This window comes from Gymnodraco acuticeps, unplaced genomic scaffold (genome assembly GCF_902827175.1).
Source record: "Gymnodraco acuticeps unplaced genomic scaffold, fGymAcu1.1, whole genome shotgun sequence".
NCBI lineage: Eukaryota > Metazoa > Chordata > Actinopteri > Perciformes > Bathydraconidae > Gymnodraco > Gymnodraco acuticeps.
Genome location: NW_022990701.1, coordinates 5,182,212 through 5,199,612, shown reverse-complemented (window position 1 = coordinate 5,199,612; position 17,401 = coordinate 5,182,212). Strand labels below are relative to the sequence as shown.

Genomic DNA, 17,401 nt, shown 5'->3' with positions numbered 1-17,401 from the left:
AAAGGGGACACCCCTCCACCTCCGTGGGACAATAAAAAAAGTCATGTGATTTAGTCATTTCAAATCAATCCTGCCTCCACAAGCTGCTGTATAGCTCAGTGGTTAAAGCAGGCGTCCATATTTAGATCTCTGTGAGACGTGGGTTTGAATCCCGAGCCTTGTAGTGTGTCTGGTCAAAAATAATAATAAAACATTTAAAAGTTCCTTAAAGAGAATTCACAAAAATTAAGCAAATGCAATTAAAAAGTAGTGGGGACAAAATTGGCCATCTCAAAAAGTGGTGGCATGTCCCCAGCGTCCCCAGAGCAAATGACCATGACTGAGAGACGTTGACCCACTTCCAGTTCCTTCCTCTCTTTAAAGCAAAGTGTGCATAAAAGTTCAAGCTAACCGTTTTTGTTTGAGCAGTATTTTTGCTTGAAGCCCTCTCTCTTTTTCTCCACTTCTCCTATGCAACACACCCACCCACCCCCACTCACTCGCTCGCTCTGCATGACCCAGGGAAGCGTCCTGTTTGCAAGTTGTGAATAGGGATCTTTGCCATGAGTCATTACCAGGGGACCCCTGGCACTCGGCTGTACCCCTCCTCTGCATGCAAGGAATGTTAGCTAGATGCACTCCAGCCTTAATGAAAGAGGGCACTTATTCAGATGCAGAGAGCAGAACTTCATGAAAGTTTGATAGACAGCAGGGTGTTGACAAAGAAAAGCAATTTGGCAAAATGAGGATTTTCCGAGCGTAAACGTGTCCATCCAGAGGACCAGAAAATTGATGGTCAGGATATTTTTATGAGCTCTTTTTTCCCTTTTTCTCTTTTTTAGGTGTGCACAGCTGCACTCTTGCTGTGGAAACATTTGCAGGCACGCACAAGGCTCTGGCTCTCTGACACACTCTGTCATTAAACATGTATACACGCCATACAATCTGTGTTAAACCTATACCTGCATGATCCAATCTAACATAAAAACAAAGCCAGGAAAGTCTTTCTTTTTTTCTCCTGTCTCTTTTTTCTCTCTATTATTTCTTTTAGCCTCTTGACTCCAGCCACTCCTGACTCTTGTTTTTCTCCCTCTGTCCCTCTACCTTCCCCCATGGCTGGCAGGGGCCACGGGTTCAAAGACGTGCAAGTGCCAGAATGTAGGTCAGCCATTGGTGCTGAGTTACCGATTAGAAACAGCTGTAAGCTTGTGGGCCATTCTCTCTGTCTGCAGCCATCGCAGAGACACACTGAGTTGTATCTTTACTTTTCAAAAGCCCCCCACCGCCCGCTCTGAAACTCCTTCACTTCGCTCAACTTTCCTCCCCTAAAAATGATGAATAAGGGAATTGCATGAGCTCTTCAGGTTTTGGTCAGCTCTTCTGAACTTGTGATTTGAATGCAAACAAAGGTTGTGAATCCTGGACCTCGCTGCTGTCTGACTTATTTCAATACATGTAGAAAAAACTATTAGCATGTTGTGTGTCTTTCCCAACATGCATGTTTCCTCTCTTGTTGCTTTTCGGTTCCCTCATAAAGACACCCCTGGAAGTTCATTGCCCTCCTTTTCACCGAGCACTTGAACACAGCTGGGCATATCTGTGGTTCTCCCTATTGTTTTCTGATGAAAACATTGCTCAACAGCATAATGTGTTTCCCTCCTGCTGCTCAGGACAAAAACTGATGTGTAACATGCATTAACCAGCGAGCGCCTGAGCAGAGTGAAAGCTGTGGTGGTCCTGAAGGTGACACTTATACTAGCATGTGTGGATTAACCCTCCATGCCCTTTCGGCCTTGCCCTCATTCCCAATGATGGTTCCTAAATATATATTTATGCACACACAGCACCTGGGGGTAATGACCTGTCATGGCCCATGTGGACGCCACCTGTCAGGGGCCTCAGCACATGTATAGAGAGAGGATACATGTCTTATTTTAAGAGGAGTTCCTTGCATATACAACTTCTACTACTCACAGAGACCCCTCCCCAAAGTGAAAGAGAAAAAAACCACAAAAGCAAGAAAACACCCCGCTGAAGTTCTGTAAGAGGAAAGTGAAGCAGGGCAAGAGTACTGCAGGAAGAGAGCTGCGATGACTCCTCACAGTCCGGACCCTTTCACACCCCTCCCTCCACTGCCAGCTCAGCAGCAGATATGAGGCAAACACTGTTACATGCAGCTGTGGGCCTTAAATGCCAGATGGGCAAAATAATGCACGCAGACACCCAAACACACACATCCACATATAGCACACTCACAATGCAAGTGTGCGTGCAAGCATAGACAAAGCATAAACAAAGGTTCCCATGTAATCAGCCTCAAAAACAAATGCTTCCCTGTATGACCCTGTTAGCATGGTAATTACAGCGGCGTGCTGTCTCTGACATTTGTCCCTGCCACGCCCTTTGACTCCTTCAGTTAGCTGATGAAAAGCTTAAGCGACACATTCCAGCAACGCAGGTATTCCCTCACACATGCAACTAATTACTGGTGGGGCGCGTGTACGTTTGTTTTTCCAAAGCATATGGATACTGCTAGCTCAGAAATTTAATCATACTCCAAGTAAAGTTTCTTTGAAATAAAGGGGTTAACTGGGAATGTTTAACTAGTGTTTTCTGTGTGATGACCGATGTGTGTGACTGAACTGTCTTGTTGTGATGTTTATATCAGTAAAGTGATCTTAGTTTGCTCGTGTAGAATATTAAGCCACTTTTTGTCAAGAAGATACAGAAACTGATTTAAATGTAAAATTGGATTATAATGCAGAAGTGGTAAAAAAAAAACGATTTTGATCTGTTTCCTAGTTGGTCATTTTCACTTTCTGGCTAAGAACTAGAGAGTCATATTGATCTCTAACTCATATCACACCATTTCAAACAGTTTTTCTTAATTATTCATGTCTTTTCTGGTCTAAATGCAGTAGGTTTAAGATGACCACTGTTTTCAGGCAAAAGGCCTGCAAACCTTTAAAGTCACCTTTCATGCCTACAGGGGGTAATTACTCAAAAGACAGACTTTGGGTGGAGTATCAACTGACCTGAATGCAGGGAAATGCACGGTAAACAAATTACAAAGGTTATAGACAATGACACACCGGGGTTTTGTTAGTCCAGACATCCGGAGAAGTATTCTCAGTGGCAAATCTGACTCAAGTCCAAAACCAGGACCGGGCCTTCGTTTGTGCTTCTTGTTTAATCATTTTCTAATATTCATCCATTATCAGAAGTGAATCAGATCCATCGGTGGGTGGTCTGTCTGCCCGCCCACCAGAGGAGATAGGCCTGGTTTGCATATTTATATGGAGGATGTTTGTTGTAAGAGGCCCGCTGTTTGAGTGTATGAATTAGCTGAAGTTCGCCGGTTGTCATGGTCACGGATATGGTTGTTTTATTTGAGCCCATTCAACCCCACATGCACCCCCCCAACCACCCCTTTCCTTGAGTTTCAGTTGCTGTCTTACTCGCCAATGGTGTCTGTGTGTCAGCTTGGTTTCACATTTTACTCTGTGCTCACATTATAATTAATTAAGGGAAAACTAATTACAGTAAATGGGAGTTTTTTTGTGTCAGATTTTCTTTGGATAGATTTGCCATGATACTCAGCTACATATCTGAAGGCAGCAGCCCTGTGCACTCTGCTTTAACATCACATGAGTTCCTGGTCCCACAGAGGACATATGCCACAACAACATGGTGTTGTCATGTGTCATCGGGCACAAGAGGGGAAGGACCAACCACAGCAGCCATGCCAGCAAGGCAGAGGAACTGAGGAGCCCAGGAACCTAGGGAGAGTCCAGGCCATGCAGGACACGTCAGGGTGATCCAATAGAGCCACCAAAATAAATTGAGGAGCATAAGACTGAAGCGGTGTAGGATAGACACATAGTTTGCAACCTTTCAGCCTCTTGCTGTGTGAACAGACGCCAGCTCTGTGTGCAGACAAATAGAGAAAGCCGGACAGAGGGGTGGGACACAGATGGGTGAGGACATGGGTGGAATGGGAGGAAATAGTCATTTGGATGAGCTCAATGCACATGTATGGACCCAGAACACACTGCTGCCCGGGTGACAAGTAAATTACTCGGTTTCAAATATGCTAAATCAGCTTTATGCAAAATGCGATTGCAAAAATGTGTGAGAAAACGTCAAGCACCGAGAAAACAGAGTGGATAAGGATAGCCAATGGTGTAATGGGTACATACAAATACTGTAACTTATAATAATGTACTTATAAGATTAACAGATTTAAAAACTGAGACTATGTTACCTATTCATTTTTCAATCACTAGTTTGTTTGTTTATTAGTTGCTACTAAAGTTTACTTTTATATTGTACATTGCTGAGGACCAGCTCAGCAAATTGTAATCATTCTAAACACGATGACAAATATAGATCTATATACAGTATTAACATTATTTGTCTATTCTTGTATGCCTTTAAAAGAACCAAAGAGCAACCTAAAAATATCATTACATTACATGTTATATGTTAGACGCTTTTATCCAAAGCGACTTACATACTCAGTACTGTGGGCAATCCCCACAGGAGCAATTTGGGGTGAAGTGTCTTGCCCAGGGACATGCTGACTGCAGTGGGGTTTGAACATGTTCTGAACACCAACGCTCTATCCACTGCGCCACACGCATCATGCTCATAACACATGATGAGGTAAACATGGCTGTATAAGATATGACTCAAATAGATGTGACAGTCAGCACGTTGAAGATGCACTTTGAAAGCTGAGAGGGGGAATATAAAAAAAAAACTCTTTCCAAAAAATGTTTAAATGGTTACAGCAAACCATAAACACAAAGTATGATCATGATGATTGTTGAAGGAAAAGGTCTAGACTGGATACCTGCATGTGTGATGTGTGTGTGCATCGGACTGTCCTATATGTGTGAGATATTCTGACTGAAAGAAAGACATATAAACCCACCGTCTGAGGTGTAAAACCATAAAAGCTTTCAACCCTGGATTTGAGATGAGACTTACAGACGTTTCGTTATGTGACGCAAGCTGGGAGTTATACCATGAGAGCGCCCTGCCTTAAACACACTATAACATAATGCAATACAATGTATTGCATCATGCCTTAAACACACTATAACATGATGCAATACACTTCTGAAAATGTACTCTCTTTGTGCTTGTAGGTGCCGACACACTTCTTTTAATTACTTCTTATAATTAGATTTGTACAAGAAGGTTATGTACTTATTTAATTTCATTCAACCCTGTAAGTCAGATAATCAACAAATGTTGGATAATGCAATTGGATGTTTTGTTGTGTTTGTGAATATGAGCATACACGCCCCACCTCGCCATTGAGTAACTTTTCCAGACAGTTAACTCAGTATTTACCGTCACCATCTATGACACACAGGATGCTCCTGAAATGCACCGGGGGGGGGGGATGTATGAAAGAACCTGTAATTTCTCTTTGTGTCAATGTCTGTACGCAAACCATGTGGTGTATTTCATCAGCTAAAGCAGGTGTCACACAAGCAGAGCACCTTTTTGTGACGGGACATCATTATTACGGTGTGAACATGAAATGAAGTGTTACTCGTCACTCAGAAAGTAGTCACGCTAATGCGACCTGACCTATGTTCCTGACCCTTAGTCAGTGTGGCCATGGACACTGGTTCCTGATCTGAGCCTTCTAATAGGCTTTAACTCTATCAGCTTGGGTTTTTAGCATCTATTTCTACATCTAAAAGATCTAAAATACTTTTAACCCTTTAACAATAATCTGATCCGGAGCGTGTTGATAGAGTCCGTTGACTTTTGTCCTGTAGCATACTGTTAACAGGTTAATCTTGATTACATGGGAAAACAGGATCATGGAAAGAAGACTACAGTTTCTGACCTTTGGCCTAAAAAATGGAGTGGAGGGCGCTTGAAAATGGAGAGAAGGTAGCCGGTAAACAATTAGTGTAAACAAGAAAAACAACTCCCCAACACTGGAATCTCTTTATCCTCTTCCTTCTGAACCATGGACCTAAACCAGGATGTAGCACAATATGAGACCATCCTGGTTAAAGAGGAGGGGGAAAAATGAATAAATATGGACGGGCCCCACACTATTTACTGTTGTCTTTTAGGATTCAATCTCTCCACTATTCACTGTTGAAGGTTTTACGAGCCTTAAGCGTGACTGTAAATGAGACTGACAGCAGCCTTGTGTAGAAAATGGAGCCGCCCCCCACTCACATACTGAAAGCATTTGGGTTATTTCCTGAGAACATAACTTTGATTGAGGGATTATCACTTTGAGTCTGTGGCTCAGGAAGCAGAAAACACATGTTATTGATATGTTGTCGCTCACTCATTACTAGAAGAGGAAGGAGGATTTGTTATACTTAAATACTTAAGGATACATTTCTGACCTCCTGCTAAATTATGAACCATCCAGATCTCTCAGGTCTTCAGGGACTGGTCAGCTTTCTGTCCCCAGAGTCAGAACTAAACATGGTAAAGCAGCGTTCAGTTATTATGCTCCAAATATCTGGAACAAACTCCCAGAAACCTGCAGGTCCGCTGCAACTCTGACTACTTTTAAATCCAGGCTGAAGACTTTTCTTTTTGTCGCTGCTTTTAATTGAACTATTCACATCTTAGACTGCACTGTAACTTTTATCCATGTACTTTTTTCTTTTAATGTTTAATTGAACTATTCATATCTTAGACTGCACTGTAACTTTTATCCATGTATTTTTTCTTTTAATGTTTATTTTATTAGCTTTTCTTTTTAATGACTGATTTTAAATGCCATTTTCTTAATGTCTTTCATTTTTTGTAAAGCACTTTGAATTGCCTTGTGTTGAAAAGTGCTATATAAATAAACTTGCCTTGCCTTGCCTTAAATTAAAACATTTTATTTTATTAAATTGATTCCCTCTATGATCAATGATTATTGCATTGGGCTGGATTGCACCTTGAAGAATACACATGTTGTTATATTTAATTATTAGAAAAATAAAGAGTATTGATAAATAATGTCTGTTTTCAGTGATTTCATGTTGAAGGCTTCTGCAGAGCTGCAGCACAGGTCACAGTGTGGTGTTTATTAAATGCGACTTCAAACATGTAGGCCAATAATGTTCAAGTAAACAAGGGAAAAGGGAAATGAGAGCAGCTAAAAAAGACCCCAATGAAGAAGCCTGTAGTTTTAGTTGTTTCTGAAATTATTATATCCATAGTCAGCAAAGCTGGCAGTTTCTAAATATAACAAATGTATTTTTGATCAAAATTAAACAAATAGTTTAATAGTGGAATTTGGGGAAGTATGCTTTCCAAAAACTGTGGTGCAGAACCAAACTAGAAACAAAAGCCCTAAATATTAAAATCAAATCATTATCAAAAGCTTTACTTGGTAGATACCAAAAGGCTCATGTTGCTCTCATTTACTGCACTACATACATGTTGTTGTTGTTGTTGTTGTTGAGGCCAGCTGGTTACCGGTAGGATGGACAGCATAGAGATGTTTGGCTCAGATGAAGCGATGGATGGAAGAAAACAATAAAAGAGTGGAGAGTGTAGTCGTTTGGCTTACTGGCCCGGGGTGTCAGCAAGCGAGGCCTGAGCCACTATGATCAGAGAGCATGCAGATGATAAGTCTATAAATAGAAACATGCAGCGGGAGGGACAAAGGCTATTTGCTTTCATATGATGCAAAAGGATGGTTGGATGTCTCTACTGTAATGAGCGCTTTAGAACATGACCTGTTCTCAGTTCATGTGTTCCCCTTTTGGCTCAATGACCTAAAACACGCAAGCATGATGACTATTCTGATCATATTATATTTAAATTAAACATTAAAAGGTTAGATGGATAACACTGTTTTCTAATGCAAGTTAGGAGATAAATGTACTCCATTCATTTGTTATTTGGACAGTATTAAATTCATTAATATAAAAACAATTATTCATACATGTTGCAAACACCATATGGATTGCACAACCATGGACACATACTAGCCAGCTGATATGACCTTTTAGTCAATGACCAGGCTTCTTTATGGCTGTGAAAATGCTCATGCATTTGCAAAAGATGATGATAGATACTTGCACACGTTGACATGACAGTTTTCATTTTAAGATATCTTGTAAATGAGATTCAGGCTGAAATTCAAAACATAAATGTGTGTGACTAAAGCAGATGTTATTTTGCAAGTCTTTTGCATTCTGAATGAACACAAGGTCAGAGTTCTTCCTTTGTCTCTGTTTGATCAGAATACAATATTTAACACCTTTCTATAAAGATTATTGGTTTGTTTTATTACTGTAACTGAGAATGTCCAACCCTGTCAGTCACTGAATAATTACAACACAGAGCCACATCTTTCTAAATGTTCAGTTGAGAAAGAGAGGAAACAGGACTTCTAAAACTATACAGGCTGAATGAATGCCAACAGCTCAGAAATAATCACATTCACAGAATGATGAATGCTTGCTTACATAAAAGGTTCAAGGTCAAGTTTCTCATGCACATTTGCTCGAATGCATTGACCTCAAGTAAGGTCAAACAAATGCTCACACATCAAAAATCTGAAGAGACAAACACCCCATGTGACTCGATAAACCTGTGGACTCCCTGCAATCTGAAATCGGCTTCAGATGAACAAAGTTCGAGAGAATCGACGTCACTGCATATGTGGGCATATGATAAGAAGTGTACAAGTTGCATAACGTCTCTTTAATTAACCCAGAAATAGACATGAGGTGTAGCCCAAACACTGTATCAGGCTTAAACAGATCGAGCAATAGCTTAGCTGCACTGTATGTGTTACATTTTCACTATGACTGTACAGCGGCTTTTTTTTTTAAAAGGATGTAAAATGGCGGATCCGGTCTCTTGTTTCTGTGAAGCAAGCTATCAAACCTCCTCACAATAAAACATTATTTTATGAAGCCTCAAAGGTGACACAAACACAAAAGAGCAATAGATATCTCCCCTGTTATGATCTGTGTATAGCACATTCAAATTAAATGGGAGGAGAGATCATAAATCATATCACTGAAGGCAGCCTTGCATCATAAGATGGTTTTAAAGAGGACAAAGACAGCTAACACAACATATAAGCCTTCCACATAATCATCTTCTGCACGAGGGCGACAATGCATTTGTGAAATAAAAAACAAACAGGTGTTACCACTCCATTCAGATGACACTGAAATGATGTCAAGCAAAACTAAGGCAGGCCAGACAGGAAATAAAAGTTCTTGATGCAGCCTGAATAAATATATTTGTACATTTTCATTTGCAGCTGAATGTGGTTTCTGCATGGTTTTAGCTGGCTGTTCTACATATAATAATACTTTCTGTAAATCATCCACATCCACCCTGCGATTTGAATGCCTTGCCAAATCATTTAACATGTACACCAACTTGCCAGTAAATTATTATGCCTAGGTAAAACGAATGCAGTATAATACAGCCCTACGTCATGACATAATGTTCAGTTTTAGAGAGATATTTCTTTCAAATGTATGGTTATGTTGGAGGATGTAGTTAAAGGTGTAAATTATTGTGGTGGTGTTAATAGTGAGAGAGCTTTTTCTTATATTTTACCCAACCAAATTGTATCAATGATGGTATACAACATATTAGTAACTCCTCTGAGTATAAGACAGTCATTTTGTCTTCACATGTAAAAAGTGGCAACTGTACAGCACTCTGTCTTATCACAAGGTACATTTTTAACACCACCAATATATTTCTATTTGTGTGGCTGTTAGTGGAAATCTTACACAGCTTAACACATTCTAGGATTGTTTGCACATTTGTTCACATGTAGAAGCTGACAGCAACAGATTTAACCAGCAATTTGTGTCGTCAGATACCTTGAAATCCATTTACTCTCTGCGTTACATGCCCCATGAGGAACTTTCATGACAATTGTTTCCAAGAAACTTCAACAAAAACAAAGTTTGTGGTTCTGATCCTCACGGGCCTTTTCCTCATCATTCACACTAAAAGGTTTCTTCCCTCATCATAAAGCCTCTGCGATTTCTTCAGTGTGTACTCGATCTGAGGCACAAACATCTGGCTGCAAGCAATATAAACTGCCTGCCATGCAGAGAAACCCACTTTGTACTCTGCAGGAATTCCTGCTGAGATATGCATAACTCTTCTATTGCTCTTGCGAAGTGACACTTTGCTCATTTCAGCTGCAAGGATATCAACAACTGAGGATTTTGTGTGAAAACTAAGCAACTTAAAGCATTGTTCTGTTTGGAGTATACCCTCTGAAATGAGGCACTAGTACTTGATCTGGAGCCTAAAGTAGTCAGTCATGATTCTGGTTACATCAGGCTTGATTAGACTAAATTACACTTAAACCAATGATCTAGGCTGTTGGTCTGTGTTACATCCCAGGACCGTAAATAAACGTTACATATTTTGTCATGAGTTATCTGTTGTCATTTCCCTGACAATGGATACTGAATCAGCTTAAAGGAAATATCTTATCTGGCAATGCAAACAGGCAGACAGACAACAGATAATCAAATTCAGATGTAAAGACTTTCCTTAGGTCAGCTCAAAATGGATGGCATCGTGCTAAATATTATTAATCTTTTGTTTGGTTTGGTTTCAAAAATTGAACAAAGTCCATTACAATTTGTTGAGTTATTAAAATTGTATTGTCATACCAACAATATTTATTCAGAATCTATAACTAGAATATGTTTCTCATTTTTATTTTAGAATATGTTTGTCATTTTTATAATAACATTTACAATTAATCAATAACTAATAGTGTCCTATTATGTTTGGCGTATTTGTCTTAAAAAACATGCTTTATTTCTTCAGCACTCGTAAACCAAATCAGTTTCTGCAGCCTCATACAGGACTTTCATAATGACATGGACAGGAAATGAACGAACACACCACGCTGTGGGTATTTCTGCAATGTCACACACTCTTGTGGGAAATACAGACTGCAACACAGCTTTGTTTACTGAATGTCGTGTTGTAGTTTACTTCACGGTCCACATTTAAGACCATACTTTTGAGAAGTTATCAAATATTTTCTACCCAAACAACAGCCCAAGTTCAACTATGTGGTCACACGCCCAGAATTCTTCCCAGCCAATCAGAGGTCGCTTGTTTCACACCAATCAGCTGGGTGGTGGGCGGGGCAACTCAGGCTGTTGCTAGGGTATGCCTTTTGCAGGCAAGCCAATCAATTCACACCACACCGTGTTTTCAGCCCGCCCATAGGCTGAGACATACTCGGAGAACCCGCATACAGGCGTTTCCCATTGGGCAGACGTGCCATCACTCACTTCTCTGAGTTTTAGTTAGGTGCTGTTGATACTGTAGTTTGGAGTCACCAAGACTCAGAACTGAATATAGCAGCACACGTTCATCGCTCTGAAACAGTTTTTAAAATTTCCATTACATAATCCCATGACTTGTACATTTGTGTAAATAGATATTTTCTATTTTTTTTATATCGAGACAACGACGAGATGGAACTTAATTCTCTTCTTATTCTGCTGGAGGCTGCAGAGTACTTGGAAAGAAGAGACAGAGGTATTTCCAGCCAAACTGACAAGTTGACAGCATTTCTACTGAATACTATTGAATGGGGCATTGCTAGGACAGCAGCTAGCTTAATCTTGTATCTTGTGTAAAGTTTTACCGAGCCCTGCCTTAGTGCAGGTATGATGTCACTTTACAGACAATGGGGCGATGGGTGCAAAGTGGACCTAGCAGCCTGTATTCCTAGAAAATAATAGCTCTACTTTATTATTTAAAGTATGTCACGTGTTTATAAACTGAGCTTTCAACCTTTCCAATACAGCTCATGTGTTGTGTATGCTCATAACTGCAGTGTGTATTCGTATTAGCTCTTCGGAAATGAATAAACAAGAGTGACATTGACAATATGAGGCAGTATCATAATGACAGATACTCACCAATGCAAATGTAACACTGATTGTTTTACACTATTAGACCTTGCTGAAGACTATACAGTGCTATATTGATATATTGCAAGCGATTACTCTGATGATCGATCACGTTTTGTTCCTCTTGAAATGACTTAGCCTCTATAAAGCTATCTCATGTTTCACCATTTCCCCGAGTGACTGATGGACAGCTTACATTTTTTTTATTCTTGCAGCAAACACCAGAATAAATTAACATTTTGTTTTGTTTTGTCTATAGAGGCAGAACACGGTTATGCGTCTGTTTTACCGTACATGGACGACTTTTCCAGTAAGAAAACGAAAGCCTCGCCAATTTCCCGCAAAACTCACAACAATAGGTAAATACAAGTCTTGTTTTTTTTTTTTTTTTGTGGAAATGCAAGCTTATAGAAACATGCACACACACAGGGATCTGTTTTCATGCACACTGCTATCTCTCTCTCCGCTGCTGTGCCTGGGCTGGGTCTCTGTTTTGGTCTCTCCCATAAACACTGCCACGCGTACACTGTCAACTCTGCTGCTCCAACTCTCCGTGTTTCACACACACTGTCTACACACACACACACACACTTAAAACACTCCCCATGCTCAGAGAAACATGCACTCAACCTTTTGCTTCTGCACCCTGTCTGTCTCACACATGCTTCCACCTGTGCCCAGGGGCGGACTGGGGGGAAAAAGTGGCCCGGGGATTAATTGACAGACAGGCCCACTTAATGCGTGGCATGTATCGGCCGGCCGGCGACGAAAGTATGTTACTTAACAAAAAACCCTATGTATTTTATGTTATTTTGGACCATTATTCATATAGTCATCACATTACCTGAGCCCTTGAGTTGCCTAAGCAAAATAGTTACAGCATATATTTAGTGATTTTAATGTTAACAGATCATTGATGCAATAACATTTGGACCCAATTTGCCTGACTTGATGCATGGAATAAAACATGGGTGTAGGAAGCATCCTCAATGTGGGTGAGACAATTTGACAGGGGGTATGGGCAGGTGGTGGACCTCACCTCCTCTAGGGGGGTCCGGGGGCATGCTCCCCCGGGAAGATTTGTTTTAAAATGTTGAAGTTAAATGCATCAATCTGGTGCATTTTGAGAGCAAAATTAGGGACTAAATCTATGGATACATCTCTCAACACCAATATGAAACAGAACTGTAAACAGATTTACTTTTTCTTTCAACATTTATTTGAACAGCAAGTGGAGGCAAAAGTGACTGCACCCAGAACAATAAACCTGCTCGCTAACTAGCCTAAACTCAGTAACAGAATGTGGGTTCTGAATGAACGTTCTTCTCCACAGCCGTGCGACCTCTGAGTCAGACGTCACTTCCCCCTTTTCTATCCTACGGGTGCAGCCACTCCCCCTGAACCCCGTTTTACCCCCCCTCCCCTATGCAAGCCCCTCCCTCTGAACCCAGGGCTCGCTACAATACTGTATACACATACACAACAACAAAAAACACTAGAGGGCAGGGCAACATACTTATAAACAATAAGCCCTGTCAATACTTCCCTCTCTACCCTTTTGGGTCTATAAGTGAGCTCATCCATGTGTTGCTTTTAAAAGGAGGAGGCTGGGTTGAAGTGGTTGATTTTGACATTGGGAGCAAGGTTGTAGAAGTCAGTCCCCTCTGGAAAAAATAGGGTGGCCTATGGGTGAGAGACAAAACATATATGCATGTTATGTACTATGTATGATACTGACATCCACCTGAAGCCTTCATTAGAACAAATGTCATGTTTTTAATGTTGTTTAATAGTCTGCAATAATCACTAATTTATTAGTGTCAAGATTGGGAAGTCACATAGTAATAAATGTAAATGTATTATTACCTCACTGAATTAGTAGTTTCTGCAGCAGCTCACTTTTCTCTGCAACACCATCTATAATTTGGTCACTATCCAGCATCTTCAAAACATCTGGTTGAGTAGCCATGAGCATAAAGGACTCCAGGTTCTGTTGAGAGAGCGAGCTCCTGAGCTTGTTTTTGATGAATTTTAGTGTTGAAAAGCTTCGCTCGCATGCTACCTGTGTGACAGACAGGGTAAGCAGGAACCTGTATGCAAGGCCAATGATGTGGTATGCATCTGTCAGGAGGTTGTACTGCTTAAGGATACGGTAGCAACACAATGGGCAGTCCTTGCAAGATGAGCACTTTTTATATACCATCTCCGCTTCATCTTCAGCATCCTCTGGCCCAGCCTCTGTTGTCTTGGTTGTGTATTCCTCAAATACAGATGTCTTCAACCTATTCCACTGTCCTGCCAGACTGATGAGCTCACTCTGTAATTTGGCCACCGTTGCTCTGTCATCAAATGGCAGCAAGCACTTGCTTAATTCTTGGAGTGCTGCCTCTGGGAAACCACCGGCATAAGATGTTACCTGGCTGAATCTTTTTGGGTCCAGAAGTGCCAAATCAGCATACAAAGTGCCATTTTTGAGGAAGCGCTGGTGCATGCTTCCTGTGACTGTGTCCATGATTTGATTATGGACATCAATCTTGTATGATGTTTCAGCATCAGTCACAGCCTCATCCTTGGACATCTCTCCAGGCATGGTTTTCTTCTTTCTACCCCGTTTCTGTGGCAGAGCGGCCTCAACCTCCAGCTCAGTCTCCTCACTCTGCTCCTCTGATTGATTGTTGGCCCACTGGACGAATGTGGCGGCCGCCGTCTTGACTTTCTCGAAGTCTCTGGTCATATCTTTCAGCTGTGTTTCTGCAGCCACAATCATCCGATGAGCTGTCAGGATGTCCATTCCACTTTTCTGAAGGTATTTTGAGACTGGTGAGGTGACCTGGAAAATTCTCAGGAAGATCTGAGCTGTAAGTATTGTTTCATACCTCAGAAGCTGGGTGATGTATCCACGTGCATTGACCCGTGCAGTGGCGTTGATGGTCTGTCCATGTTGAATGGCGGAGAGGGTATGAAGGACATCAACATACAGGGCATTATCTGGCTTTCCAAAAGAGCCAAATACCTTAGTCACAGCAACGTCTTTGGACCACCAGCGTGTCTCTCCAATCGGGGCGAGACGTCTGTGTCTTGGGTCTTTGCTCTCCTTCTCCCAGATGTTCATCCTCTGGTAGGACACTCTGATGAAGACAGCGATGTTGTTCAACAGGGAAAAAAGAGACCCACTTGCCAATACACATTGTGTTGTGTCTGCCAGGACGAGGTTCAGGACGTGTGCGTAGCACCATACATGGACATGGGTGGGGGACATTTTGGCGAGCAGTGCAGAGAAGCCTTTATATTGGCCTTGCATATTGGAGGCCCCATCGGTGGAATCTCCAATACACTGCCTCACATCCAGTTTCATGGTCTCCAGTACTTCATTCACAACAAGTTGTGCAAAGTACTGCCCAGTGGATGCCTCACATTTAATCACAGCAACAAGTCGCTCATGAACAATGTCTGTCACATATCGTATGACAACAGAGCACTGATCTTGGGCTGTGATGTCCTGTGTGGTGTCAATCTGGACAGAATACATGCCAGATTCCCGGACTTCAGTGGCGATGGTGGCCTTCATTAGGCGTTGGATGGTGGTGATGATGTAGTTGATGGTTGTTTTGGATAGGAGAGTGACAAGGGAACCTCTACCTTGTCTTAAATCAGACTGGTGTATTTGCTTGCTCTTTTCTATACAGAGAGTGAGGTGTTCCTTGAGACACACATCATATTTTCCCAGCAAAACAATCATCTCTAAAAAGTTACCATGATCAATGGTGTCATCATCTAGTGTATATAATGCCTCCGCCTGCGTGCCCCTGTAGCTCAAACCCCTTTGACCAATGAGTTTCAACACATCTATGATGCGCTCCAACACTTGACGCTTCCTGCGGACTTCCTCTCTGTGACGTGACATCTGAGGTCCCATGAGAAGGTCCTGAATTGTGTTTTTTGAGAATCTGAGGAAATATGCCTCAGCGCAACCTCTGTGAGCATGGCTCTGCTCATGCTCCTCGACTCTCTGATGTATGTGTGTGAAGTTGGTCATACCAGTGATGAAGGAGTTGCTATCTCTAGGATTAGCAAAAGCCATACAAAGGGAGCAGAAGAGTACTTCTCTAGCTTCACTGTATGATAGCCATTTCCTGTTTGTGCCGTCTTTGCAAAAAAAAGCCCTCTGCACTACAGCCTTGTCTGCCTTCTGCTGGGGGTGAAAACGGAAGAATAGGTCTAATGTGCCTGACATCGGCCTGGTGAAATAATCAACTGGGGTGGCACTGAATCCTGGCCTTGACTAACTCTGTCAGTGTCAGCAGCAGGATCATCTTCAGCCTACATAAATGATTAGTATTGATTAGTATGTTACGTTATTATGTTACCACCATGGTATTATTATGTATGTAAACCAAGTAAAGTCTTAAAGACAGTAACAGGCTAATTTCCACCAGACAGTAACTTTAGTTGCAGGTTGACAAATAATGGACCCTTTATTATTTTTAGTATTAATAAGGTAACCTAACGTCTAAGCTAATCAAACAAAAGACAGTATAAGCAATCATAGTAGTCTCATTGATTCACCAGCCCAAGTCAAGTGGCTATAATGTTCAAATAGATTACCGTTGTCAATGAGTGAAGCAAATCTACCAGCAGCTTGCATATTTCACCAGAATTTGGTCAGTGAATGGTGTTAATTTTACCCTGTCCCTGTGAACACACAATGTACTGTAGGCAATAGGCTAGCTAGCTAATGCATTAGCTGTCCCTGTGAACACACAATGTACTGTAGGCAATAGCCTAGCTAGCTAGAAATAGGCTAGCTAGCTAATATTACCTCATCTGCTACATTAAAAAGCAAGCTAGCATTAGCCAAATGAGGATTTTCACTTTCAGCATCAATCATAACATTAACTTACCATCATATCACTGCTGGTACTGGGCTCTAGATGCCGCTGTGCTGTGTCAGTTTCATTGCTGGACTCACTGCCACTGGGAATGGCCGCTGTGTCGGCTAACGTTACATCAGCTTCTCCGGTGGTGGTTGTACTACAACTAGAACCAGCTGCAGGACCAAACGAAAAGTCTGTAATTTTTTTTGATTTTGCTGAACCTTCCTCAAGTGCTTTCATTTTTTTATCCCTAAGTTTTTGTGCACCTCCTTTACGCTTTGGAGCTTGTTTATCCATCAGTAACTCACTCCTGATCTTTCACTGCGCAGTGACAGCTGCTACGGGCCTGATGGGGAGTGGCCGGCCCGGAACACTTACAAATGTGGGCCGGTAGGATTTAGTTAAGCAAAAAAAAAAAGGGAGTGGCCGGTATACTTACAAATGTGGGCCGGTAGGATTTAGGCAAAAAAAAAAAAAAAAAAAAAAAAAAAAAAAATGTATTTATTGTTTTGGCCCTCCGGCCCACGCACAGCACCGGCCCACCGGGGAAACTCCCGGTATTCCCGATGGCCAGTCCGCCCCTGCCTGTGCCTCTTCGTTCTTCATGTGGTTTAGTGTGTTTTGTATGTG

At 41.5% G+C, this 17,401-nt stretch overlaps 1 protein-coding gene across 1 annotated transcript in view; it reads left to right on the top strand.

Moving 5' to 3' along the window:
- The first annotated feature begins 11,271 nt into the window (after positions 1 to 11,271).
- Positions 11,272 to 17,401, top strand: part of mxd4 (MAX dimerization protein 4) — a 35,879-nt gene continuing 29,749 nt past the window's right edge. Inside the window, exons 1-2 of the mRNA XM_034231551.1 lie at positions 11,272 to 11,520; positions 12,157 to 12,256. Coding sequence (XP_034087442.1) covers positions 11,457 to 11,520; positions 12,157 to 12,256 — 164 coding nt within the window. The 5' untranslated portion in view covers positions 11,272 to 11,456. The remainder of the gene's footprint in view (positions 11,521 to 12,156; positions 12,257 to 17,401) is intronic.